Source organism: Ammospiza nelsoni, chromosome 2 (assembly GCF_027579445.1).
Source record: "Ammospiza nelsoni isolate bAmmNel1 chromosome 2, bAmmNel1.pri, whole genome shotgun sequence".
NCBI lineage: Eukaryota > Metazoa > Chordata > Aves > Passeriformes > Passerellidae > Ammospiza > Ammospiza nelsoni.
In genome coordinates, this window is record NC_080634.1 from 16,990,342 (window position 1) to 17,017,486 (window position 27,145).

A 27,145-nucleotide genomic window follows, 5' to 3' on the forward strand; every position below is an offset into this window, starting at 1 on the left:
TCTTCTAAGTCAGCCACAGTGCAGTCACGGCCATCAGTGCAAGGAGGAATTAATTGTCCAGAGAAGGCAGAAAAATTTCCCTCTGTGCAACTTGTGGGAGAGAATTCACTCATAAGAAATACTGAAGGAATAACTAACTACCTGTACCTCAGGAGCAGTTCAAAATCTAAAATTTCTTGTTGGTGAGGTGCAATAATGAAGAAACTCTCAAAACACAAGCAAATACAGAACTCATGTTCTTAATTTTTTCTTTTTTGAGGTCAGAGAGTTTACACTAAAATGAAATGTATCTTTGCTGAGCAAGCTGAACAAGATAAAATATGCTTAGAATTAGAACAAAAGAAACGAAGCTCTTAGTTTTGCCTAAAACATTGCAGAGATGGCATGAAAATAAGACGGATATTTATGTTAAAAAGAAGATACAGGAAGAAGAAAGTTTAGGCTCTGAAAGCAAAACTAGAGAAAAGAAATTCCTCTGATTATTCCAGGGCAGCAGACAAGTTAGGCCTATTGCAGTGGTTCTGCAAAGTAAAGCATTAACACAGCCAAGTTACTTTATCATCACAGCATGGAACACAGCAAGAATGCACCTAGACAATGCTTCTTAAGCTCTTTCCTCTGATTTCTCTTGATTCTCTTTTCATCTTCATGATGATGAAAGACATTATGATGAAAACATTAATCTCACTCCTGATATACCCTGTGAGCACAAGGGGAACTCTTCAGGGGGCAGAATGAGGACAGGAGGAACAGAACTTGGGAGACATGGCAACAAAGGAGTTATTTAAACTGAACATTAACCCTGGTTGATGGATTCACAGGTGGCACTTCTCATTTCAAGCCTATTCCATATTTCACAAACCTAATTCCTAAATTTGTAGCATAATGCCTCACATAAATGACTAGCTTTCTTTTTTTGTGGTTTTTTTTTTTGTTTTGTTTAAAAAAAAGAAAAAAAAGGAGAAACTAGTTCTTTCATCTCCCAGACTAATATGCTCATATTTCTAAGGGTTGGTGAGCTCCAATTTCCCTGTGAAGTTAATAGAAAGACACATTTGGCAGAGGAAAAAAAAGTTGTAGCAGCAGTTTGAGGTATATTAGACAACAATTCAAAGATTGAGGAAAACACAAGAGATTCAAGCTGTTGTGTTAAGAATAAATGAGTTCTGAGTGGAAAATATTGTAACAAGCCTGGCAAAGACAAAGAATGAAAGACCTTACTAACAAGTCTTTCCATGGAAATGCATGCCAAGGGAGGGGAGGATTGAAATTAGGAAAATGATGGGATTCCTGGTAGACAAATACATGAAAAAAAGTTACTAAACTGTGTGACATCACAGAACACACCCTTTGATGAAGAGCCAGTGGAAGACAAGTGCAGCCCAGCTCACAGAGCCTTTCAGATGGACTGCTTGCTGAAATACTTGGAGCTCCCTTTTTCCCTTCTAGCATGGCTGATGACACAACAGCTGCTACAGCACAGAGCTCCTGCTAAAGCACTGTGCTCTTGCCAGTCTGGCACCAGTCCTTAAACCCTCCACAGCAAATAATTATTATGCCTTACTCAAAGAATCCGGGATGATTTTTCAAATAGCAATGTTCAGAATTAAATATAATGAAGTAGATCCTATTGCTAAACTCAATTAATTATGTCTATATACTAAACTCAATTAATTATGTCTATATACTAAACTGTTTAAATGCATCCCTTTTAAAAGGGTTGGAGGGTTCGTGCTCAGATCTCTCACCTAAGCTACGCATAAAAGAATACTTCAGCATTTTAGCCAGACAAGTTCTTTTTCCATGTTCCATGGCAAGACCTGAAGAGCATTTTTCTTTTAAAGGATTAATTTGCACTTCCCTGTTTCCTGACTTCTTTTTTTTTTTTCTCTTTAACTGAAATACTGTAACCACAATGGAGTGTGACATACTCTTACTTGAACACGAGGCACTGGTGCTGAGATCAACAAATAATATCTGAAAGGAATGGTCACCACAGGGAAAAAAGTCATGGAAGCAAAGCCACAAAGGAAGCTTGAAATGGAAGATGAAAATTCTAAATATTTCCATAAGTAACTATTGGTGTGAGAGCAATAAGAATGTGTTTAGTTGTAACAAATTGTTACTAAATTGTTACAAGAAAAGAGAGTACTTGCCAATTATTATCAGAGTAATGAAAATTTCTCCAGCTTCATAAACATACAGTTCTGTGCCATGTCTAGACATGGCATTGTTTATGGTCAGAAATCCTACATGTTGGTACATAAATATAATTACAGAACACTCTCCTCCTCATCTGCCACCTTTCACTCTTTAGCTCACTGACCAATACATTCCATCAACAAAGAACAACACATTTTGATTAGAGGAATGCAAGCTGGAGGGCTGAGATTTGAGGTCATGGATTCTGATGGAGAACCAACCATACAAATGTATTCAGTTCTCACTTTCACAAAAAATGGCAAATAGACTTCCAGATTGCCAGTTCTTAAACAGCCATTACTTAAACAAGCTAAATAATCTAGTAAAATAATAAAAAAAATAATTCCACAAGAGACCTTGAACTGCAAGAGAAAACAAACCAATCAAACAACCTAAAAACTCCTTACAGCTTTCTGAAAAGGATCCACACATTTTCAATGCATCCTTTGATAATAAATTCTTGTGAAGAGGCATAGTTTTTTCCCCTCTTAATATTTAGGATGAACAGAAAAGAGCTATCCCTGTGAAAGTTTTGCAGCCAGGAAGGAATAATTTAAAGCAGAATTTGGAAAATGTGTTTATCTATTGAGTAGAAAATTAGGTTCTAACATTTTCACAGAAGAAAAAAAGATGGAGCAGTTAGTCTGAAAGATTGTTATCAATGATCACAGGATATTGCTGCATTTCTTTCCACCTTTTTTAATTCCCTATTTATTTTTTGAAGGGTTTTTAATTCTGCTTTGTTTTTTTTTAAGACTAAAGTGCTATGATGAAGTTAAGCATAGCATTTTTTTATATACTTAAGGAATAAAATAAACACAACCATATTTAAGGGCAGTATCTGTCTGAGTTGTGTGATGTCAAAGAAACCACATGCTACACTACTCCATCCAGCCAGGAAAGACTTGACAGACAGAAGAGAATAACTCCAGCAAGGTCACATAATATGTCTAAACCAAACCAAAGCAAACCTTTGGTCATTGTTTCCTCAAATTCCTTTTTAGTTTTAAATTCTTGCCACTGCTCAAGCATCCCTTCTTCCTTTCAGCAAAGCAGTTGGCAGAAGGCAGCTCTTGTCTCTTGTGAGAGCAGAACCAAAACTTCCAAATCAGTTATAGGATTAGGGCCAGACTATAGAAAATGAAGATAGGCATATGCCTTCTTAAGCAATTCTGAAATGTGGGTCAATAAAGTGGGTGATAAGTGATCTTCATCATTTGACTCTGAACAACTCAGCTCTTTCCAATACTTTCCTCCCTCGCCCCCAGACTGATATGTTCAAACATATGACTATACTTGTCATACAAATTCATAAAGTAGTCTGTGTCTCACAAAAAAACTCACTTTGCCATTTTTCAAATTTAAAGGCATCCATCATGCCACAAAGTATAATTCTAATTCCAAGTAGTTTTAGAAACTTAATAATTATTTCACCTGAAACTTTTGTCCAGAGTTGGATTCAGATTTTTTATCTACATTACCACTCCTTGCTAATTCAGCCACTATCCTCCTGCTTTCCAACTACTATTTTAGCTGTAGAGCACAAAGATGGGTTTCATTTTAGTTTATGTATTTGGCAAAGATATTCCACAGAGTTTCTAAAAACAGAATTTTCATTACCTGGAAGGGACTGTGGGGAGATTTCTTGAACTTCTGGTGTTTTGGATTCAGCAGGCCATACTCCAGTTTCATTCTTAGCTAAAAGAACAGGCATTAGAGAGTAATTACAAATATGTATCTGCTCTCTTTTACCACAGATTTATTTCTGTCTCACTTTAGTTTGACTAAGTAAGCCAACATGGATTAATGTGGACAGCTGAGTACCTTTAGGACCAAATGAATTTCCACTGCACAATCACTGCAAGCTATGTTAAACACATGTGGTTTTGGTTTTGTTTTGTTCATTAAAAGATATTTTAAAAATAAAAATTTACAGTGACGATTTAATGACTTATGAATCATTATTTTCACAGTGCAAAATGGTTTTCAGCATTTCTCATTTGCTTAGCATTTCTGCTTACCCAGTTTTTTCCTGGATGCTTGAGGTATGTCATCTATTGTCAGGAGAGGAGGAAGTTTCTGCTGACTTTCATTGAGACCTGGAACAATTAGGTGCACTACAGAGAAAGATGTATGCCATTAATTCCAGAAGACATGAAAGCACACAGTCTGCTCTCTGAGATGAGTAACTACCACTGAACCACTGGGAGCTCAGGCTGAATATTTGGAAAATGAATTTGTTCTATCCTGTAATTATCTATCCCATTTTGTGCTATTTGCCCTTTATACCACTTCTTCTATCACCACCATCTCATGATTTATCAGAGTTGGAAAGCATTTGACTCTGGAACACACAACTCAGCATCACAGATACTGGGGCAGATTCTGTCTGGTAGGCCAAGTGGGCTCAACACCAGACTGGGTTTGTATGTATGTGTTTGACTCACATCAATACACTGAAACTCACACAAAGAAAGCTTCAGCCAAAGTTAAGCAGTCATAGAAAATATATAAAGGGATAAACAATAAATCCAGGAATAAATTGGTCGCAAGGTACATGGTGCAGTGAGCCTTTCATGGAAATTTCAGGCAGACCAGTAGTTCATCACACTGTGTGACAGACTTTCCCCTGGTTTAATGTTCTAAGCCAATATTGCATATTCTTATAGGTGAAACAAGAACAAAAAGCATGAAGCTGAATGGCTTGGAGGGAAACAGTAATGCCCTGAGATCTAACATCAATTTCTAATTGCAAGACTTCTGTAGTTTAAAATATCAGGTTTGTGACTGGAGATGTGAAGTTACTGTGCTACCTGAAAAGCCCAGTAAGAACAATCCCTCATCTCAACAAGATCTTTGCCATAGAACTTCATTTGAAGTATGAAACAACTCCTTGACTTAAACAATCACAGTTTCTTCTTTTAAATACAATAACAATTAAATGATTCTACTTCAATTAAGTAACAACATTCTTGAACCATCTGTACCACCATAAAATGCAACAAATATTGTCTGCACCAGCTGCAAAATACCCTTTGATATGCAAGGAAAAACAATTAAGATCAAGAAAATTACAAGCATTTGCGCAATTCTAAGTTTCAACCAGGGGTTAAGAGAAATAATAAAAGTATCTTCTAGTCACCTAATATTGCTCCTGGGAGAGAGGAACTATCTGGTGCTTTTGACTGTGTCCGATTTTGAATAACTGTGGAGACAACACAGGGATATTAAAAGATAATTAAAACAACAATAACAACAACAAAACCGAAATAAGAAAAAAACCACACCTGAAACAAACCCCAGCATTCTAAAAACCTTTCCTCAATTTGCAGATTAGGACACCGTCCTAATCCTTCCTGCATTTACATTCAGTTTAAGAGACTGCAAACTCTGTTTTCTCTACATTGTCTCCTAACTGTGCGTCTCTTTCCCCTGGCACATTAATTTTGGTGAAACTGAAATTCTGTGCTTATGTTATTATAGGGCCAGCTGCAGGACATCCCATTCCCCTGACACTCATTTTAGTCTCAAGTTACTCTTGCAGAGTATAAGAACACATTTTAAACAATGCACAAACTTACTTTGTTTGATTATTGTGACAGGGACCAATTTCTTATTATCACTCAGTATAATCTGAAAAAAGAGAAAAAATGGATCAAAGTAGTGCCTTGGGAGAACTGCCATAGTAGTAATTGAACTGAGTAATAAAAATAGAGGATTCTAATCCAATACCACGCCTGTCCCAAGTTAACAGTGGATATGGCTCTGGCCCTGGTCCCTGATGGTTGTGCTTCAGTTCCCACGGGCTAATGTGGTAATATCACATTTTGATCTCCTTCTATCTGCTTGAGATGTTTTGCTTAATAAAACCACAGTATTGTAAAGCTTAGGAAACCCCAATTCTTTCTTCTCTTAAGGATCTGTACAGCACTCACTGGGGAGTAGTCCAGAATGCTGAAGAAAAGATGAAATTTAACTACAGGAAAACATGTGAAACATAGGCAATTACAATTTGGTCACAGGACACAAATATTTTCTCAGGAACACTATATTTAGAACATAGACTATTCCAGAACCAGGTAAACATTTGTAAACCATCAGCACTCTTGGGTGCATAGCCTGATTAAAGTAGATTAGCTCAGAAAAATCTTATTTAGTGGAATTGTTTCCAAAGCACAAGCGGCCAGCCACCCACATAATTCTTAAATTTTTATGCTAAATACTTGGACTCTTATGCTGTTCATATCTCTTTGACCCAGATTACATCTTGCCTAAATGTGAATGTGAAATTATATTGATACCATAAAAAAAAAAAAAAAAGGAATACCTGAATGGACCCCACAGCTATTAAAACAAAACAGCTGATAACAGAGATAAGAATTATGAACAAATTCTGAAAGCTTAATAATACCCTCAACTGATGAGAGAAGGTAGACTGTAATGCTAATGACATAAAAAAGCTACATACATTAAAAGGGAATTGTTTTAGTTATATTTGAGTTACAAGAAAGAAAATAACTCCTTCCATTCTAAATACATTCTGCTGAAATCAGAACCAGATAATGTTAATTTTGTTCTTGATGACATCTGGCCTACTTCATGTGAAAGAACACTTGCATGAGAAGTCAGCACTTGATGACAAAGTGCTAATCATCTACCTAAGGATAGCTATTTTTGTTCTATTCTAAATACTTGTGAAAAGCTTTAAAAGCAATGGTTGGGTACACATTAAACACATACCAAAGTTTAAGAAGCTGGAAGAAGGCCAATCTCCACAAGTAAGAAGGACCTTTCCTTGGGGAAATGGATGGAGGCAACTTACACTATGATCACTGTCTGCTACCTAATAACAATTTTGCATTGGTGAGAACATGGCTCAATCATTGTCATTATATAAGGATAGAAATAAACTTCCTTCTTTATTTTTCCGTTTTTACATTTCCATTTTCTTTCCTGGTGAAAAAATTGTGTTGCAGATCATCTGCTTTTGAAGTAGCCCTCCTATTCATGTGACTAACAGATGGGATGGAATGCATTTGTTAGAAGAAGGTGGCCATTTTATTTTATTTCTCCTCAGAAGCCTTACAATCAAACAGCTCTTAAGGTGTAGTGAGTGCTTGTGTGACCTCTGCTGTAGAACTTCTAATCATAATTACTATCAGCCTTTTTACTACTAAAAATTTCTTGTATGGACAAAAGCATTCTTTCTTTCCTGACTAATAATGGATGGCTACAATGATAGCAATATAAAAACTCAAAATACATTTAAATATATTAAAAATGTAGTTTTTCACTCAGGAATGAATAATTACATGAAATCCACATTCCCCAGCTGCTATAATTAGACTGCTCACCTGCATAAATCTGTAACCATTAACTTGAAATCTACCCATGCTGTCAAAGCCTTCTTCTCAGTTTCCACAAAGTGACTAATTTAGATATTCCTAGTAATATTTACTACTTGTACAAACTATTTTGGAAATGTCAGCCCATCATCTGTAGGAATGGCACTATCAACTATATGTTTCAGATAGGGAACCTAAAGCATACAGGTATTAGGAACATCAGTTATTTATACAGCTGCTGCCATCATCAAAGAAGATGGTAAATAATATATTCCTTATTTTCAGAGGAAAATGAGAGATGTAAATTATACCATAGGTCAGGCATCTTACTTCTTGCCATATACATTCAGCATATTCTTACAGGACTGCAAATCTCAAATGTTCTGTGAAACAGCATATGGTAACATTACTTTAAGAGACTTGTTCTTTCTTTCTGTCTTGTATTCTGACACTTCAAAAAACCAAAACTAGCTGGCATGCACATAAGAGACTCCTCAAGGAAGGATCATAGTCAGTCTGGACTGAATAAGGTTTGGAAGAGCAGGAATATTTCCTTCTATAGTTTAACAAATGGTAGAAGCTGAGTCCTTTTTGGCTGGAAAATTGGGAAGGATCCCACCTTCCAGGCGAACATGAAACTAGAGGAACTTAACCAGAAAGAAGAGGAAATAAATTTCTACTGCATTTTTTCTGCCCTACCACTACCCATTGTTTATGAAAAGAAGAAGAATGACCATTTCTAGAACACTCCTTTTCTTCCACTCTCTCCTGAGTTGCTGCTCAAACAGCCCTGGGAGCTTAGACAAACTTAAAGGATGAAACTGCCAAAAGAAACACAAGATGATATGTGACTGATGTTGAAAGGGCAGAATGACTAGATGGGTTGGTAACGTTGTTTTAATAAACAGCCTTTAAAAATGTCCTTACAGAGAAGAGTTAGGACCCTGTTGATATGAGTCAGTTGTGTCTTTGGAGCAAAATAAAGCACAAACAAACTTGGCCTAAATCACACTCATTCTGGCTTTGCATCAATGATCTGATCACACCACTGAACCATTCCCCACCTAGTGCTGTGGAAACTGAAGGAACAAAGCAAACTATCTGCTTTTTGGCTTTTTGCACCACTAAAACAAGAATGATAAGACAACAATTAGAATAATCTATGGTATGTTTTAATGATATTTCTGTGGAGGGTGATAAAGCAGTGCTGCTCTGGAGCTGAGCCCCGTGAAGATCACAGAAAAGACTAGATGTTGGCTCTAGTCCTCCTTTCATACTTGAGCTGCGCAAATATTTGGAGAACTGGTTTAGCTCATTTTCTCAGGACTTCTCCTGCATAAATAGAATCCCTACTTGCACAGAAGCAGCATAACAGTCAGGGTTCTGGCACACAGGGTTTGCTAAGAGGAGCAAAAGAACTCAGCTTGCACTCCATGGCCCAGAGTGAATTCCCTGATCTCAGGCTGTGCAACTTTAAAGACACTCGTGGGACCAAGGGGAAGAACAGTAAAGTTGACTTCATCAACATAATGAGATGAGCACCCTCCTGAATATCTAACCAACTGGATTTATATTACTCACAAATAAAAACCTTTTCTCCTGAACTCAGGACATAAGTATATTTCCAATAATGTAAGCATTCCACTGATCCTACTCTGTATGTAATGCAATTATTGAAGTATTACTGTCCTAAATGAATGGACGTGGCCTCAAGTTGCACTGGGGAGGTTTAGATCAGATATTAGGAAAATTCATTTTCACAGAAAGGGGTGTCAAGCATTGGAAATGGCTGCCCAGGGAAACAGTAGGGAAATCATGCCTGGAAGTGTTCAAAAATACATGGATACAGCACAAGAGGACATGGTTTAATGGTAAACATGGTGGTGGTGCTGGGTTAGCAGTTGGACTTCAAGAACTTAAAGATCTTTTCTAACCTCATTGATTCTATGATTCTGAGCATTCCTAGAAGGAAATGTATTTAATGAATTATGATTTGAGTCCTGAAGGAATTCCAGGTAAATTCCAGGTACGATAATTACAGACCATTTACAATATTCTGAACTATGAAAAACAAACAATGAGAAAGCATGCATTACCATTTCCTACCATGAAAACATTTGGAAAATCTCAGAAGAGAATTGTGAAGAATGGGTTATTCTTTTGTAATAATTAACACTCATGAGTTAACCCTCTAAAATCTTTAAAGACAGATTTCTACAACTTTTCTTGGGAAGTTATCCCATAGTCTGCCTCAGGGATAGTAACTTAAAAAGAAGCAGAACAAAAAAAGTCCTCCAGAAGATTAGATGCTGAAAATTGTACTCTGATTAAAAAAAAAAGGAAAGGAAATATAAATAAACCAATTTAATCTCATAGTAGAACTGGTAATGCTCACAAGTAATGACTTAAACATCTCTTTTTCACTGTATTAAAACCCACTAGCTGGTTTGATCTAGAGATCCTTCATTTATGCTTCAGCTCTTGGAAGAAAAAAAAATCTGGGTACACGAACCCATAAACAAATGAAATCCATCCATGCTTGTTTGAGAATGTTTATGGAAAAAGTCAAGTGAGGGGAAAAAAAAAATCTTTATTTATAAAAATCAATTTTTTTTAAATTAAATGGTAAAAAATTTACCATGCCACATAAAAGGATTTAATGGACAGCCCAGCAAACTTGATTAAATTGCCCTTTCTCACTTCCTCTGGTTCTGCAAACACTTGCCTCACATATGGGAACTATCAGTCAATTCAGTGGGATGACTAATTTAGAAAACTTGAGTATATACAAAATAACTCTATAAAATCACATCACCACGTTTTCCCTAACTTAACTGATCACAACAAATATCACAGTTTAACAAACCTGACTTCTACAAAGGAATAAGCAATGTCTAGGTTTTGAATCTACAGCTGGAAATCATCAGATTTATCTTAGATAGGTTGGAAAAAGTGTAGGTAATCATCTCAGTTACAGTTCTCAGTTATTTTGTCCATCAACACATTTAAACATTTTACATACAATGCATTTAACAGATTGTTTTCTATACTGGCAGTTTGTGGCCTTGATAATTTCTTTCTCACTGAACTCTAACAGAGAATAAAAAATGTGATCATATAAAATACAAATCAGCTTAAAAAAAAGACTGTTTTGCATACCTGTGTTTGGGAATTGGGTACCAACTTATACATATTCTGGAGTTGTCCATTTACTTTTTTACCTATTTTGACAGAAAGAAAAATAAATTCACAGAATTAATTTTTTGTTTTGTCCAAAGGAAAGCAAACCAAGTTTATTCACCTTTGGAAAGTTAGAAGGTTTAATTAAAAGCTTGTATAAAAACACACCACGGAAAAATTGTTTTGTCCTGTGTCTCCAGATCCATTAATATATCTGCAAGTCCCTCTCTTCACATTTTGACAGCAAGGAAATGAAATGTATTCTTCTTGTTTTGTTCATGGTTTTGTTTATCTCAGTGTATCAACAAACCCCCAGACTTAAACTCTGAAGTTTTTCTCTTAAGTTTTCCTCTTAGTTCCTAAGTATTAGAAGTTTCTTATGATGCAGCTGTTGAGTAAGTCAAGAAACAGTCCTGTTCAGCACCTACTCTATTCTAGCTTGCTGCTTGAAACTTTCTCTGCGTCTTCCACCTTTACAGTTTTCTGCTGCCCTTCCAACAATGGATGTGCAAACAAGAGTCAAGCTATATGTTACCATATTTTTTACAAATTCCATCCTAAACAGATGAGAAGTAGAAAAAAAATTCAACTCTAAAGAAATATCAATTGAGATACATTTCTGTTGGAAACAAATCTTTCAAAGCGCTTGATACTTCTAAATAACAGGACTTACTATTGGCCTAAATTCAAGAGAAAAGTGACACAAGTTTCTCAATGACTTCATGAGAAAATCATGGCAAGGCAGTCTGAAATAAACTACTTTCATCTCTTCTGAAAAAAATCAGTTAAATAAATGTTGAACTTTCGCCATGCCTTTAATGTGTTTTCAAATAATGAATTAAAAGCAGATTCTCCTCCCAGCCCCTCCCAACGTGTTTAGTGTATAACAAAAATTCTGCCTGTGGATTCAACAAATCTAGGAACATGCACAAGAACTTTCATTTTTTATAATTGATATATTCTTCAGTGGGAAAAAGAACACGTACAGTGAAGGATGTTTGGTTTAGGTTGAGATGCTTCTCCTATATGAGAAGAACTTGACACAAAAGAAGAAATTAGCACAGGAAAGAAGTGTCTGTTTGTGTTGATTGATAAACTTTACAGGGATCTGGTTGTACATTTATTATAAAGACACACTTTCTGTTTACTGCCCACATTTTCTGTATCTACCACAAAAAGTATGAAAGGTTTGAATTTGAAAGTGCTGACAATTTTCTCATTATAAGATTCTTTAACATTAGACCAGAATATAGACATGCAGGGTAATTAAAAACTCCTGGGATTTAGCTGCTGCAGAAGCATCCACTGAACACACAAGTCTACACTGCAGACAAAAGAAATCTTATGTAAATAGAATATGAACTCTTAGAAGAAATCATCTTTCAACCAAATTCAGTGGGACTCCATAAATTTACAAGAATGATTCTCCTGACCTATTAAAAATGTAAAATGTCTGTAAGAAAAAGAAGTTAGAAATACATTATAAAGAAAGATAAAATTTGGTGATGTTTTCACCAGTCTTGAACAAGTAATAAACTATGAATATTTGCACTCATCACTCCCTCTTATTATAAGTGCTGAAATATATTTCATCACTTGCTCTACAGATGACTTTAAGACTTTTGAAATGTAGAAAAGCACAGAAAAAAACCACTTGGTAGGATATCTGTAAGGCTGCAAAGCAGAACTTTTTGTGAGGAATAGATAAAGGCTACCACCAATATCCTCTTCAGGTGTGCGATATCCATGGCATTATTCTGGACTGCTAAAACAGCTCCAAGGACACAGGTGCTTCAAAGTTAGAGCTTTGTACTTTATTATTAAGGCCAACAAAGCTGTTTAATAGGGAGTATGAAGGTTTTACAAGTCACCATGCTGCTCCCCTCCCTTATCCTCAAGTATATTGAGCTCTGTAACTCACCTACAAGTTAAAAGTGAAGTCCAAATTAAATTTCAGCTGGAAATCTCATATGAATAAGGCTCTCTAATGAGAATTCCCATTCTTTATATTTTGAGTGAAGCTAAAAATACTAAGCATAGGAGTTTCCACCATCTTCTGAGCAATATCATGCTTCAAAATACCTTTATGCAAATACTTGAGGAAAATAAACCAAATTGGATAATCTGTTAAGTCCTCTCTTCTTCTCATTACGAGGAAAACTGTACTGATGCCTGTTTCCTCTACTGGTATGATCGATTCTTTCAGCAATACATGCTTTTACAAGGGTTAATTTGACATCACTTTTCCTGCATTATCTTGGGATTTCAGAGGAGAACCTTAAAATATGACTGACAGCCAGCCATAGGTGTTATACACTGCTCCATGAAAACTAAAACAAAAGCATACATGACACTGCATGCTTCAGACATGATCCATATAATACTTTAATTGTAAATTAGCTTCAAATTCATCTTCTGAGTGGAGTCATAAAGGGCCCATTAAGGCAGGACAGGCTCTAGCTTGAAGAGCAGCTTCAATGTAAATGCAGGTGTAAAAGAAGATTCAAATAACGCTAATGATTTCAATCACTCATGATGAAAAAGAAATTCAATAGATTAGTTGGGTGATGGTTGATGGATTAGTTCATTACTTGATCATCTTATTATTCAGGGCCTAAGGAAAAAGCTTAGAATCCAGTCAGGAGTGTAAGTATTCATACTCAACACTTGATGTGTATCTGTACTAAACACCATTAGAATTCTAATAACCTGCAGCAGATCCTCTATTTGCAATGACAAGAGGATACCTTTCAGAAGACTAGGTGGCAGTTTTTCAAAACCAAAATATTTCTAGTTTCAGCAATTCATAAGAGAATTTTTAGGGGCGTAATGCATGACATTTAAACAATAAAAACTTTATCAGTAACTTATTCTAATTCCATAATAGAGGGGAAAATACTGTCAAAATCAGCAGCTATTTGATTAACTATTGTCAAATACTTACCAGAGAGAACTGTCTTATGATTCAAAGTCTTGCTCCAAACACTATCCTCTGCATTGTCTTTAACTCCAAATTCATAAGGTGTGTTTGGCTTCAGATTGTCAATCACTGTCTCTGTAGCTGGGCAGAGCTGAAAAACCCATTTCTTGTCTTTACCTTTTTCTCTGTAGCGAACTGTATAGAACCTGCTCGGGAAAAAAAAATAAATCTACACAAAGGATTCACTACAACAATTTTTGTGAGAAAATAATAATGATAATGATAATAATAATAAAGATATAATAATAATAATAATAATAATAATAATAATAATAATAATAATAATAATAATAATAATAATAATATAATTATAATGATAATAATGATAATAATTATAGTAAATAATAATGTTCTATTGTTCTTGTTCTTCTTTCTGGGTCTTTATGGTCACCAAATATCAGAAAAGCCAGATTTATTCCACATATTATAGACCCTGACATTAGGAATATTGTACAAAGAGCAAAAGGACAGTCTCCTTATTCACAAACACCCATTCTATGCAAGGTTTTAACCACAAAGTGTAAGCTTATTGTCCAAGCAGTTGCTGTAATTCTGACATATGCCAGAACCAGTCAATTGAAGCCTGAGCCTGCTAAGAAGCTTCTACCGATTTCTCAAAATCATCTATATTCATCCAGTGAAAGGTGTTCCTGTCAAAATTAGTCCAAAAACATTATCCAGGGAAAACCAGTAATATCTGTTGTTTGCATAATACATTCCTCATTCAGAGATCCCATTATGTATTGCCCCCACTTCAAACAAAAAAAATAAACCAAGACATTCCTTCCAGCAGTTTAATAACATGATGAATGCTAACAGATTGTGAAATTAGGAAACATTTCTCCAGAAATTGCCCAATTCTATCAAGGAGCACCACCCTGAAAAAGCATGACTGCAATGCTAACCAATCAAAATCAAGGTAGTGGAAATGGTGAGAGCTTCAGCACAAGAACTCCCCTGGCTGACATAATCTCATTTTCAATATACTTACTGAATCACTACCAGAATGGAGTGGAGGTTTCTTTTCTTGGAAAAGCAAATCTCAGAAAGATCTGGCAACTTTTTAATCCAAGTATTACTGAAAATTTTTACACATAACGTAAATAACTCATATCCATCATTCATACTATCTCACACTTACATCATCTGAAAAGGGACAAATTCAGTCCAATTGAATTTTGCCACACTTAAACAGAAAAACTTAATGCATGCAAATCAAAGTTGTGAGACCTATTACAGGCATTATACAGGCAATTGTATAGAGACAAAGGAATCTCTTCTTTAAAAAACCCCAAACCAACCAAAGAAGATTCTTAATCAACTGAAAAATTTTCAAAAGTCCAGACTAAAATTACTTAGTGGACCAAACCTAATACAGCCAATTCATAAAGCTGCTTCTGTTGAAGTTACAGAACAGCACTTTCAGAGTACAGCTTACATGAAATGTGACTGTTGAGTAGACAGAAATTCCTACTTCACTATTAAAACACAACCTAAGACAAAGCTAGTGTCACTCATGGAAAATATTTCCATACATAATGGTTCACTTTTTTTACATACTTTATCTCATAACTGTCAAATTTGTTGTCTTGGCACCAAAAAATATACATTCTCCTGGTAAACCAAGGAGCTACAATTCAGCTCATTCAGGTACTTTACCAGGTTCCAAGACCAATATTTACGTTGGCTCACATAACTCCATTAACTGTACTACTTTGTGTTCAAAACAAGATATAGTCTATCTTAAAACTTGAAAACGAAAGAAAGAAAAAAACAGTAAGGGAAAAAAAAGACAGACAAGTAGTGAATATCCTTTCTCAGTTCCAGGAGTACCAAGTAATAATCTGCCTCCTTACTTCTGTGGGCTGTGATCTAATCAAATGTCAAATAACAGACCTAATTGTCAGTTAAACTGACAAAGAGCATTTTAAACAATCCATTACTGGCAACATTAAAAGAAGGAAAAATTCTTCTCCTTTGTCCTCTTAATCTATTTGTATGTAGCCACAAAGACATTAACCAACAGGAAAAGCTTATTTGAACTCCCTGTCACTGTCTTGCAAAGGATGCAACTTTAATAAACAAATTCAATCTTCAACACAAATGCCTCTTACTGGACCCCATACAGTTTTTTGGAGAGAGGTTTGGAATAAGTAAAGACAGACATCAGATGTGAATTCAACTGGGAATAGTCACCTTCTCCCCTTGCCTGAAAGAGGAATTTTCAATGGTTTTCATCTTCATCCTCACATTTTCCTACCTACTTTAATCCAATGGGATAGAAATAAAGTGTTTGCATGTGATGGAAAAAAGAGAGTATACTGCTTCAGTTCAGTTATTAAACAATCTAAAAGAACAGCTGCACCAGAAACAAGGAGAAAAAAAAAACACTAAAAACTTGTTGATAATGAATAGGCTTTTAAGTGACTGTCCCCACTTGCTTCTAGTGGACAAAATGTTGTACTTTTTAATGCTGTCTCCACACCTGGAAATTTCTTCACTCTAATATAAATTAAAATACTAAGAACATATGCACAATAAAAAAAAAAAGGCCCCATCTTTCACTTAAATTCAAGACCATTATAAAATCTGAAAAGAAGATTTTCATAATTGTGCCAAACTATGCCAGTAGAAAGAAAGAGAAACATACAGCACAGAAGAAATGTGCTCTCAACTCCAAGATTTCCAAGCCTATAAAAACTTCACCAAGGGTATAATTATTTCAGTGGAAACTTGCCATAGTGAGTACTAAAAACATTGACTCTGATGACAGAATTTCCTCAACCATTTCAATAAAAAGCAATAAAAATGAAGTTCCATTTAAGAATTTGCAGGTCACAATCATTTGACTATTGAAAATATCTAAATATCTACATGTGCTTTTGGGAAAATGCAATCATTTGTTTATAGAGTGAAAATTCAGAAATGCCAAGTTTTGTCATCAAAGAACAACAACTCATTGTTAAACCAGACCAAAAAACTGCCAGATAAAATGCAATGTCAGTGTCTGCCTGAGAACACTGTACTGATTGAATATTGTTGTAATTTTAATTTCTCCCTTTTTCGAACCTTTCTTTCATCAAAAATACAATATCAAACAGTCAACACATGTAATTGAAGACATGAGTAAGCAGCAAGATCCAGTCACCACTCACATCTATCAATCCCCTCGTGGCAGTGACATACAGGCACAAAACGAGTGCAGCTGGCTGAGCTGGAAACATTCAGCACAACATCTGCATAGGTCCCCTCCAGAACAACATAAGGCAGGCTGAAATAGAGTGCTGTCATACTAACACAGAAGGGAAAGCTACACTACATGTTCCTCAAATAAAATATTTCCCATTATCTCTGTGAAGCAAGAAAAGGAAAAACTGATTGCTCACCACGGGGTCCTAACAGGTAATACACTGTGGAATGCTCCTAGGAATGCTATTCCCACCTGTGAGTACTGGTTTGATGTTTCAGCAAGGAGATGGCACAGCCAGCTATGCTGGTGATAAATTATTTCAATCTAGATTCCCAGCAGGCATAAAGACCTAACAATATTTAACTTAACAATGCATTTCGATTAATTGATTTGTTATGTGCTTTGGTGGGGGATATTTTACCAGAAAAATGTTTATTGAATACGCTTGTATTTATATTTACAACAAATATTAATCAAATTATTGCAGGGGTTACTCTGTTTCTTTGCCAGCTAGCACTCTATAAAACATTAGAGCTCTTTTGTTAAATTCCATGAAAGTTAGTGCCTCCCTCTCTCCACTAACAGGCAATGCTTCACTCATTTGAAGATACCACCAACGAGGCCACCCTAGGAACTGTAGAAAAATTTCACCTCCTTCCTTTTTACTGGACAGCTAAAACTCCAATAATTTAAAACAAAAGGTGGCATGAGCAGGTGAGAGGTTTTGTTGCTCTCAGAAATAATCTCTGTAATAATGAGGGGGGAAAAAAGGCAAAATTTGCCACAGCAGAGGAATAAAGAGCCTCCATTCATCAGGAGAGCCTCTCTCCATAAACATTTGTGCAAAATAATGGAATCCTTAGTGTCTACATTCCTGAAACTATGTATCTTTGATGATATTTTTACTTTGCTTTCCTCCACATAAGACCTACACAAAGTGCGATGGCAGAAATTAAATAAGTGAGGCCAAGTTCATAATTCAAAGGAAGCCACAAGAGCACAAGACTACTCACAGGCCAACCACTGTAGTGATTCCTGTGGCTGCAGAGTCAATGTAAAAGACTGTCAGCCTGACACAAAAGGCTGTTTCTCTTCTATGTTCAGCTCACAAAGTTTGTTTTTTAAAGCTCTACAATGCAAGGCAATGCTCAGTTTAGAGACAGCCTTTTCATTGCACTAGAAATCAAAATAAAATGAGAATTTTAAGAAAAGAGCACAGAGAGTTTTTCTTTTGAGATGAAGCAAATCTTATTCATTGTTAAAAGAAGTAGAATCCTAGGATGGATAGGCAAGACATTAAGTTTTCATCTATCAGTGTGAATGATACTGTTTTGCCAAGAATTCCAGTGCCATTTTTCCATTTTTAAACCAAATCTCATTTCAGCCAGGTTCCCAGAACATGCTTCCACAGTCAAATATTCAGACACAAACAATTAGATACTGGAAATCTTATAAGGCAGATGGTTTTGTGAGATAGGTCAGTTTGTATAAATACCATGGATTTATTTGGAACCAGGTCCCAACCAAAACTCCAAACAACTTAATCATTACTATTTTAGTCCCACATAACACTAAACAAACAATTAAGCCTTGGAGATATAAGAACATTCCAGTTCTGTGCTTTTGTGTTGCCAGAGACAATAGATTAGAAAGCTCATTTCTTTTTTGCTCACAGAAATGTAATCACAATTTTTTAAAAGAGACTATCAGCATAACAGGTATTTATTTATTTACAGTTAGACTTCATTAGAAGTGCAGCATCCATTTAATGCTAGAAAGCAATAAAAGAAATTGTTTGAACTATGATTTTTCATACACTGAGTGTTGCACAAATTGACCCATGAAGTTGATTATATTGTTTCCTTTTTTACCACTAAGTTTACTTTAAAGTAACAGACACTGACATATATAAAAAATTGTAATAATTACACCAGTGATGGTTACCAGTTAGGTTTGCAAAACACTTTCTAATTTAGTTTTGACTCTTACATGATCACTAAAATTCACTTCTTCCACTTAAAACTTTCAGTAGAATGACTGAAATGAAGAGTGAGAGTCTGAAAAAGGAGAGACTGAACAAATCATTCCAATTTAAACAAGCTTTTAGCATGTACTCCCATAGCAGCAACTCAAAAGCATCTGAAATCCAAGGAGTGTATTTGCTGCTGTATGTTTTCCTTTAAGAAAGTCTGCTATGTTTAAAATACATTTTGTATGACACTTGCAAGACAAAGTATGACTTAGTTGGCAGCTGCATAATGATGGAAGTTTGTAAATAAGCACAGGAGAAGATAGGTACATTTGTTTCTGAATTTCAGATTTTAAAAACCCTACTTCTATGTACTATGCAACAAAAAGACTAAGTATGGACTCTTCCCTGGTTTTCCCTTACTGTTTTTCTTACATTTTCTTTTTAAAGCATCAGATAAAAACAAAATAAACCACAAAATTTCTGCTACTTGCAAGTACAACATTAGGACATTTAAATTACAGGTAAAGAAATTAAAACAATGCCAATGTGAAAATGTCACAGCATTTAACTTAAAATAGACATACCTTCATGTTTTAAATTCCTATTTTTGCATGTATCTAAAGTGTGTTTGTTTTTCTACACAATCCACTCAATGGAATATTATATTTTTATATTATCTATAAACGCTGCTTTAATCTAACACAGAAAATAACGGGTTTTGTTCCATCCCCTGACTTCTCTTCCTAAAGAAATGAAAGTTGAAGTCCACCTTTTTTGATCCCCAGCTACAGAGGTGTTCTAATCAAAGCAAATACAAAGAAAGAAAATTCTACAGAGTATTCTCTCTTTTTCAGACCTGGATGGAGAGTAAATGAAGCCCCAGTACTTTTATTTTGACAGATCTGTCCACTAATATTTGTTTGAACACAGCTAGGCAGAGAGGGAAAAAACCTCTTACTCTCTTGGAGATAATAAAAAGAGGAACTGAACATGGCAGTGCAGCAGGATATTGTGATTTTGCCATCTTCCCTCATCAACCGTCTTCCACTGGTGTCAGAAAGCAGAGGATGCTGAGAAAGGTTCCACAAACTGTACTTGAGTTTTTTGATTTAGATATTTTTGGTTTATTTTAAATTCCAGTACTAAGGGTCTGATGAGAGATAATAGTCACTTCAAGAATGCTTCAAAATTTCACCCTCCATTTCTGGTCCACAAAAATGGCAGTGAATACTTTTGTTTCAACGGGGGATTAGCATTTGGGGTTATCTTGAGGGAAATATGTAGCACTCTATTGGCTTATGCTCTTAATCTCTAGGGAGTTAAGCCAAAAGAATGGTTTGTTGAAAAATGTCACAGTAATTTTTTTTCATCTGAGTTTCTTAAAAAATCTCATAGATACAGAAGACCACAATGTTCCCTGAAGAAGGAAGCAGTAATGTCACTGAAGCAGTAAAAGATATCAAGGCTGTTAGAGAATATGGAACCTCTTACTCCAAGCTCATTTGCTCACAAAACCAGATCTTCCAAGGAATATCCCACTGAGGTCAAACTTGCACTGGAGAAAACCTTGGCCAGAAGAACTGTACTAGTTCCATGTGGTTTCTATCTTCTGACTCAGTAACACATTGAAATAACTTTTATTATGCAACACTTGTACAAAAGCCTAACATCCACATGGAGATAGTAAAATCTGAGGCTGAGAACAGTGACTCCATTTCAGGTCACGGGGAGTTACAAATTTAAACCTTGGTGGGACATTGACTGACAGAACTGAGTTAAGAGGTCCTGAGGACTGCTATGTACTGCCAATGCCAAAGGTTAGAGGTTACCCACTAACAGCAATCTTGGGGATGATTAACAGTCACAGTAAGGAGAATATGCCAGACGAAAAAGCATCAAGCCAGGTAGATTGCCCCTTAAATAGACTGAAATTTCGGTGAATCTGTTACTGGCTTTTTAAGACTTGTACTTTTATCACAAAACTAACTTGCTAAGAATGGGCTGCTTCCTATTTTTTTCTTATTGTACATTATCAACTGTCATTCAAATCAATATAATAAATTAATAGTTTTTCTTCTACACACTGACTAGAAATATATGTGGATCTAATCTTTCTTAGAATTCTAGATATACACACCATGGTCACTTGGACAACTATTCTCATAATTTATACAAATCACAAGCACTTTAGTCCAGTAAGGGTAAAATTAATAAGAGCACCACTTAAGTGACTTTTTGTTTTCTTCATTAACTTTCTTGTTATGCTTGATTGTAAAACAGAAATCTGGTTATAGGTATATACCTATCTTTGATAAGATCATTTGTAACTGATATAAATGTTTTTAAACTAGCCACTCCTGACAATATTTCAATAAAATGTGCACTTTAATTCCTGAGAGGAGGAATTTCTCAGAATATATTCTAAACACAGCAAGACACTAGTAGCACACTGCCCTGACTGAAAAACTTTGTTAAAAACTTTGTTCCCACTTTGAGTCAATGAATGTCCAAAAAGAAAATTCAGCTACTGAGGAGAAAACACAGAATTGATGAAGGCATGGTGGTGGATACCATTTGCCTTGAATTTCCAGGTGGATTAAGACAGGATATAGGCTTCTCCTGAAGTGTTCTTCATTCCCACTGCACAATGGCTGCTGCAATATTGGTGCTGACACATCACATAAAGATTAATTCCTTGCTGACACATCACAAAGATAAAACCACTACGTTCGAACACTTTACAGTCTCATCCAAGATCAGCTCATTTCTTCAGTTTCACACAGTAGGAAAATATTTGCTTCTTCCTTTACGGAAAGAGCAAAATCTGAGCCTTAACCAACTTTTATTTCTATTGAAGAAAAATCTGATCAGATTTCATTCGTGGACATTTACTAACATTCCATAACTGTTTCCTAACAAACGTTAACATTTTTTTCAATAGTGTTTGAAATTCTGATTGGTGATGAAGATCCAAAATTTTTTCATGAGAAGTTTCTGATGCTTGAAAAGGATCAGTCCTGTTGTGAGGTATGAAGCTTTTGTAAAGGTATGAAAAAAATAATCCTGGCTAAATGGGATGTCTTTTTTAACACAGCCTATGTTTGACATCCAGTTTAATCATGCCAGCTAGAGTTTTCTTATGAACACCAGAGTAAGAAAAGTCAAGTCTAAATTAGACAGCCACAAATTTGACAAATATTAAACAGGTAAAAGAAATGTTCTGAATCATAAAAAAAAAGAGAATATTTAAACCCAAAAGATAACAGTTGCAAAATAGATGTAGATGCATCCCATGGGTTCACAATGTTTACAAAACACTGTTGAGTAGAAAAGAGCTTCACACAATATAAATGAAACCAAAAATATTCAAGGAAGAATATAAGGAGAAACACAAGTAGGGAAAACATCTGCATTAGCAATTTAAATAATTTTATTCATCTACAGAGGGCTGACTAAACCATAATAGTGCACTTAATTGAGAAGTTCTTCTGCACTATGACTTGTCTTGAAACTGCTACTTGGCAAGACCTCCTGAGTTTCCCACCTACTGTGCCATCCAGTACATGCCAAAAATATTAACATAGAAGAGATCCTTTTTTACTTGCAACAGAAAATTAATGAAAGCTGTTCTGCATCAGTTTTAGTGATAAGATAAAATAAAAAAACAAAAATCAAACGGTGTTAAGGCATCATTCCCCCAGATCAGCACAACAAAAGGCTTCTTTTACACTTTTTCAGTCAACTCTAAAGTAAAATATTTCCTGTAATTTAACAAAGTTTCAATTGGTTGAGATACAAATGAAGGTAGATCCAAGGCCATTAATTTAAGAACAAAGGATCCAGTGTGAAATAGCAAGATTTGTAATTCAGCATGTAGATGTCTCACTAAAGTTGCTGTCGAGTAAAGATTTGCAAAGCACTAGCGTTAGCAAATGAAAAACCTGACTTCATATTCAGAACTATTGTTTACAACATTTAAATTTTTACTGTAAAAATTATATTAATCACAGCAGGGAGCTGTCCTGAGTGAACTCATGGTAGCAATAAAGCCCATCCATTTCTGTTGTTACCTGTCACTAGCACAGTTACTTGTTGCTGTCCAGTCATGTTGAGGGTTGACCAGGATGCCCCAGGAGAGGAACACAGACGTTGGGGTGAGAGTGCCAACCACCAGCTGCAGGGGCTTCTGTGTCTTGTTCCGACCTACACAAGGAACATATAAAGTTAATTGCTCTCTCCTGCATTATGTAAAGTTTTTGCAGATGGATAATTAAGGAAATTAAGATCTCTTCTAAGCTTGAAGGGAAAGGTACAGCAGTTCCCTAATTTTCATGGTCACTATTTCTAACATACGATTTACAAAAGTGGCAGTGTCCATGGTCACTTTTTCAACCTAACATTCCAGTTAAAACTAGTTTTTGAAAATGGTCATTTAGTGGTTTAAGTACACTTAGTATAAGAATAAGCTACAGGTAGATTAAATTAAAAACTCTGGCTATTGAACTATATCAAGACATGACAGAGTCCAGGACATTAGAAAGTCTCCATGGATGTGATAAAAATAGTAACTTCTTGGCAGGTTTCTCAGTAACACTGCAAATATATCTACACATAATAAATATTTTCTAGGGCATTCTTAGGAGCAAAATAAAACCTACAAAAGTTCTTTTGCTTTTAACTGCAGGCAGATCTGAATCAGTGTCTTTATCTGCAGGAATTTTCTCCTTTAATTACCGACTATATTGAAATCAGGTTTTGCATGATACTGAACTTCAGCTTTGCTCTGTATAAAGGAGTACAGTTCTTGTGGGAAGAAATAATTTATTTTAAAGAAAGTTTAAAAGCTAACAGATGGAAATGAACAAATTATGTAGAGACTCTATTTTGAACCTGTAGTTTATGGACTAATACAGGCTCAAGCAGAATCTCTGGTGTTTGAAAGATGATTGACTATAGGAAATCAATATATTTACATCACATTACATACTTCGAAAATCTAAAGGATCTGTACCTCCTCAAAACATACAGGTGACCAACATTTCCTGAAAATTTATAAGCCACTGATCTAAAGGGTTTTTTCTCACTGTTGTGAACCAGATTTGATTAACTTTCTACTGACACATTTTCAACCCTATTGCCTCTTCACTTAACCAGTCCCAGTGACAGCCTGTTTTGTATTTTCAATCAATACATGTGTGTACATTTAGAAATGTTAACCATGCTGGTTTTATCTTTATGTTGATTATTAATATGTTGCTACAAAACCTATGTTAAAAACAACATATATATATATATGCTGCATCTGAAGGGTAAATCACTTTCCAAAATCTTTCCAGACATTGTGTTATACCTGGCAAAGAGCAAGAAAAACGTTTATCCTGATCATTACCAGGAGTTAGGAGAAAAAAAATCATCCAAAGATCATAGAATAATTTGGGTTGTAAGGGACTTTTAAGGACCTTCTAGCCCAAGTCCCCTGCCGTGAGCAGGGACATCTTCAATTGGATCAGGTTTCTCAGATGTGATCTGTCCAACCTGACCTTGAGTGCTCCCATGGATAGGTCATGAGTTTATTTTTTGTAACAGTCCAGTTACAAAAAATTCTGCCTGCAGGAAAATACTTCCTGCAAGAATTCTCCACATTAAAGCACAGAATTAAGTCTCCACATTAAAGTAAGGAATTCAGAATTGACAATATCAATGAATTACATGATTAAGGTCATATAGAAAGACTTTGAAAGATGAGAACAAAGTTCATCATCTTTGAACGATGAGAACAAAGTTCAGATTTCTTCTCTGTTGTGTATAGATTCAGCTGGAAACATCTCTTTCTGTAACTTCTTGCAATAGTAAACTTAGCAGTAGATTGATATAGAAACAGACACACACCAATGAGGAACTAAGAAAACATTAACATGTCTATGGATGAAGGAATCCTTACTTGTAGTTTGGAAAGAATTATGTCTTTAAACATCAGAAATTAGTATTCTAAATTTAAATTCTCATTTGTAAGAACTTTATGCAAAAAAATCTTTAGGTACATCTTCATGTTTTGAGCACCATGTGTGTGGCTGCTGACTAGGAAACACTGTCTGACATTTTACCAGTCCACATATGGAATTTGTGCATCCCAGTGAGATGCCTACAGGTAGAAACATCTTTTCAGAGAAACCCAGCAGAAGGGTGTGTTTTCTTTCAAATATTTTCAGAAAGAGATGCAGTAATATTAAAATACCTGAACAAGATTTCTTGTTATTTGAAACACGTGCTGGTCTTACTGAAACCAAATACCGTGGCTCTGCATCTGCAAATGAAGGAAAAAGGAATTAGTACAGATGTGCTATTTATTTGAAAAAGAGATTAATCTGAAATTTTTAAGAAAAAGTCAAATAGTGAATTTTTGACACATTGTCCAGTCTTCACGATCATCAGGCTGTTTTCTTTAAAATTCATTGAGTCCAAAATTATAAATGATGCAATTAAAACAAGGTTGAGATATTTATTTTAGTTGGGGGAACTCCTCTTCAGATATAAGATTTTCCCTTACACTTAAAGCCAGATGTCAGAGATTTCTGGCTTTCTTAATTATTTAAAACCAAGCTCTACTCCCTCATAATTGCAACATGAGAGAAGTTGTCTTAGGAGACTCCAGCAAGATATCCACAGGCAGAATTTGTCTCACTCTCTGCTGACCAAAATTATTTTTACTATAGCTTTTAAAAAACAGGATTAGTCTACATAGAATTCTTATTCTAGTTTAGATACATTTATCTAAATGTACGGTATAAATAAGAGACTAAATTTCCTGAGTATTTCAGTGTAAGAGGCCCCTTAAATTCTACCAGCTAAACAGAACTGCTAAGAAATCATTCATTTTTCTCTTACACTCTTTCTATAAAGAGAGAGAAAGGAAAAGCAGTACCAGAAAACCCAAAAGCTTGCTGTACTACTGAAAAGGTTCTGCCAGTGTGGGGAAAACCACTCTAACTTAACTTCTCTGATTCTGTGCACCTAAAGCACTGGAAACCCATACTGTGGATGTACCTTAATTGTTTAATTAGTCTTTTTAAATGTGTTTCATCTGCACCAAATACCCAAGATAAGCACTGAAAATAGCTGTTCAAAGCAGCGTGGAAAAAGAATTAATTAAAAAAAGGAACCCAAAAGTTACATCTTCACTTACAAAAAATGTTTTTTGTTATTGAGAGGGGTACACAAGCATGGGAGCTGTGTAACCACTTGGATATTTTTTGTATTGAGACTGAAAAACAGAAATAAGCATCACTTTAAAATAATTTGGTTTCCCTGTATTACAAACTCAGTTTTCTGCTCTGCATTTATGCCCACTCGTGAGATGTTATAACTCTCACGAAGTATTCAACAGGATTATTTTAAAACATGACCTTGAAAGTTCAAGAATTACAAAGCCAGTCTTCAAAACTAAAAATGTATGGGTTTACCAGTAAAATGTCCAAGAATTTTGAAAGAAAATTATTTAAATACTTTGAAACAGTTTTTCCCTGCTCCATAAATGGAAAAATTAATTCTGGCTGAAATCTGAAATTACTTGTGTAGCAGTATAGAAAGAGATTAACTGCTAAACAAAATATGGCAATACACAAAGACTGTTAATGCCTCACTGGACATCTCATCTACAAAACCTGGCAGTTTTCAGGATTCATTAGTTCTAGCAGATGTTTTTGTTCTGTAACAAAGTGTTCTCTGTGGAAATATTTTGTGTTTTATGCTGTTCATTAAGCTTTATTTTGGTGAATTTAACAAATGTTGCCTTAATAAAGAATACAACACATTGCCATTTTCCAGAGAATTCATAGCTCTTCTGACTGTAATACAACCTACAAAAGGAAGCATTTAGGAAAACAGGCTGAGATTAGATGTTGACAGAGGGCTGTTAGAGAAGAGGCAGGTTTAAAAAGTACCACTTCTTTAGAACCACTGAACTTAGGACAATATTATGATCATTATAACTGAAATCAGAAAATGAATTTTTTAAACAAATCCACTCAATACATGGGATACAACTATAAGTTTCTGTACTGTGTTTAAGCTATATCTTAATTTAGAAATATGATTCCATGATTCCTGAGCACAACCACCCATGCTACTATATAGATGTTAAGATCAGAGCAACTGTAATTTAAGTTAAATTCATTGGTTTGATGCCCAGTACCAAAGCATTGTGCACAGACAGGAGGACACATGCCTTGAAATGCTTTTATTTTGGGCAGATATACATTCTATATCCAAGACAAATG

General features: G+C 35.3%; 1 protein-coding gene across 29 annotated transcripts in view; it reads right to left on the reverse strand.

The window, feature by feature from the left end:
• Window positions 1-27,145, reverse strand: part of ABI3BP (ABI family member 3 binding protein) — a 135,662-nt gene that overhangs the window by 82,868 nt on the left and 25,649 nt on the right. For all 29 annotated transcript variants that reach the window (XM_059467096.1, XM_059467095.1, XM_059467094.1 and 26 more), the window contains exons 3-10: window positions 25,105-25,173; window positions 22,940-23,072; window positions 13,672-13,853; window positions 10,707-10,768; window positions 5,784-5,835; window positions 5,345-5,407; window positions 4,224-4,319; window positions 3,823-3,900 (exon numbers count right to left, since the gene is read on the reverse strand). In XM_059467096.1, coding sequence (XP_059323079.1) covers window positions 3,823-3,900; window positions 4,224-4,319; window positions 5,345-5,407; window positions 5,784-5,835; window positions 10,707-10,768; window positions 13,672-13,853; window positions 22,940-23,072; window positions 25,105-25,173 — 735 coding nt within the window. The remainder of the gene's footprint in view (window positions 1-3,822; window positions 3,901-4,223; window positions 4,320-5,344; window positions 5,408-5,783; window positions 5,836-10,706; window positions 10,769-13,671; window positions 13,854-22,939; window positions 23,073-25,104; window positions 25,174-27,145) is intronic.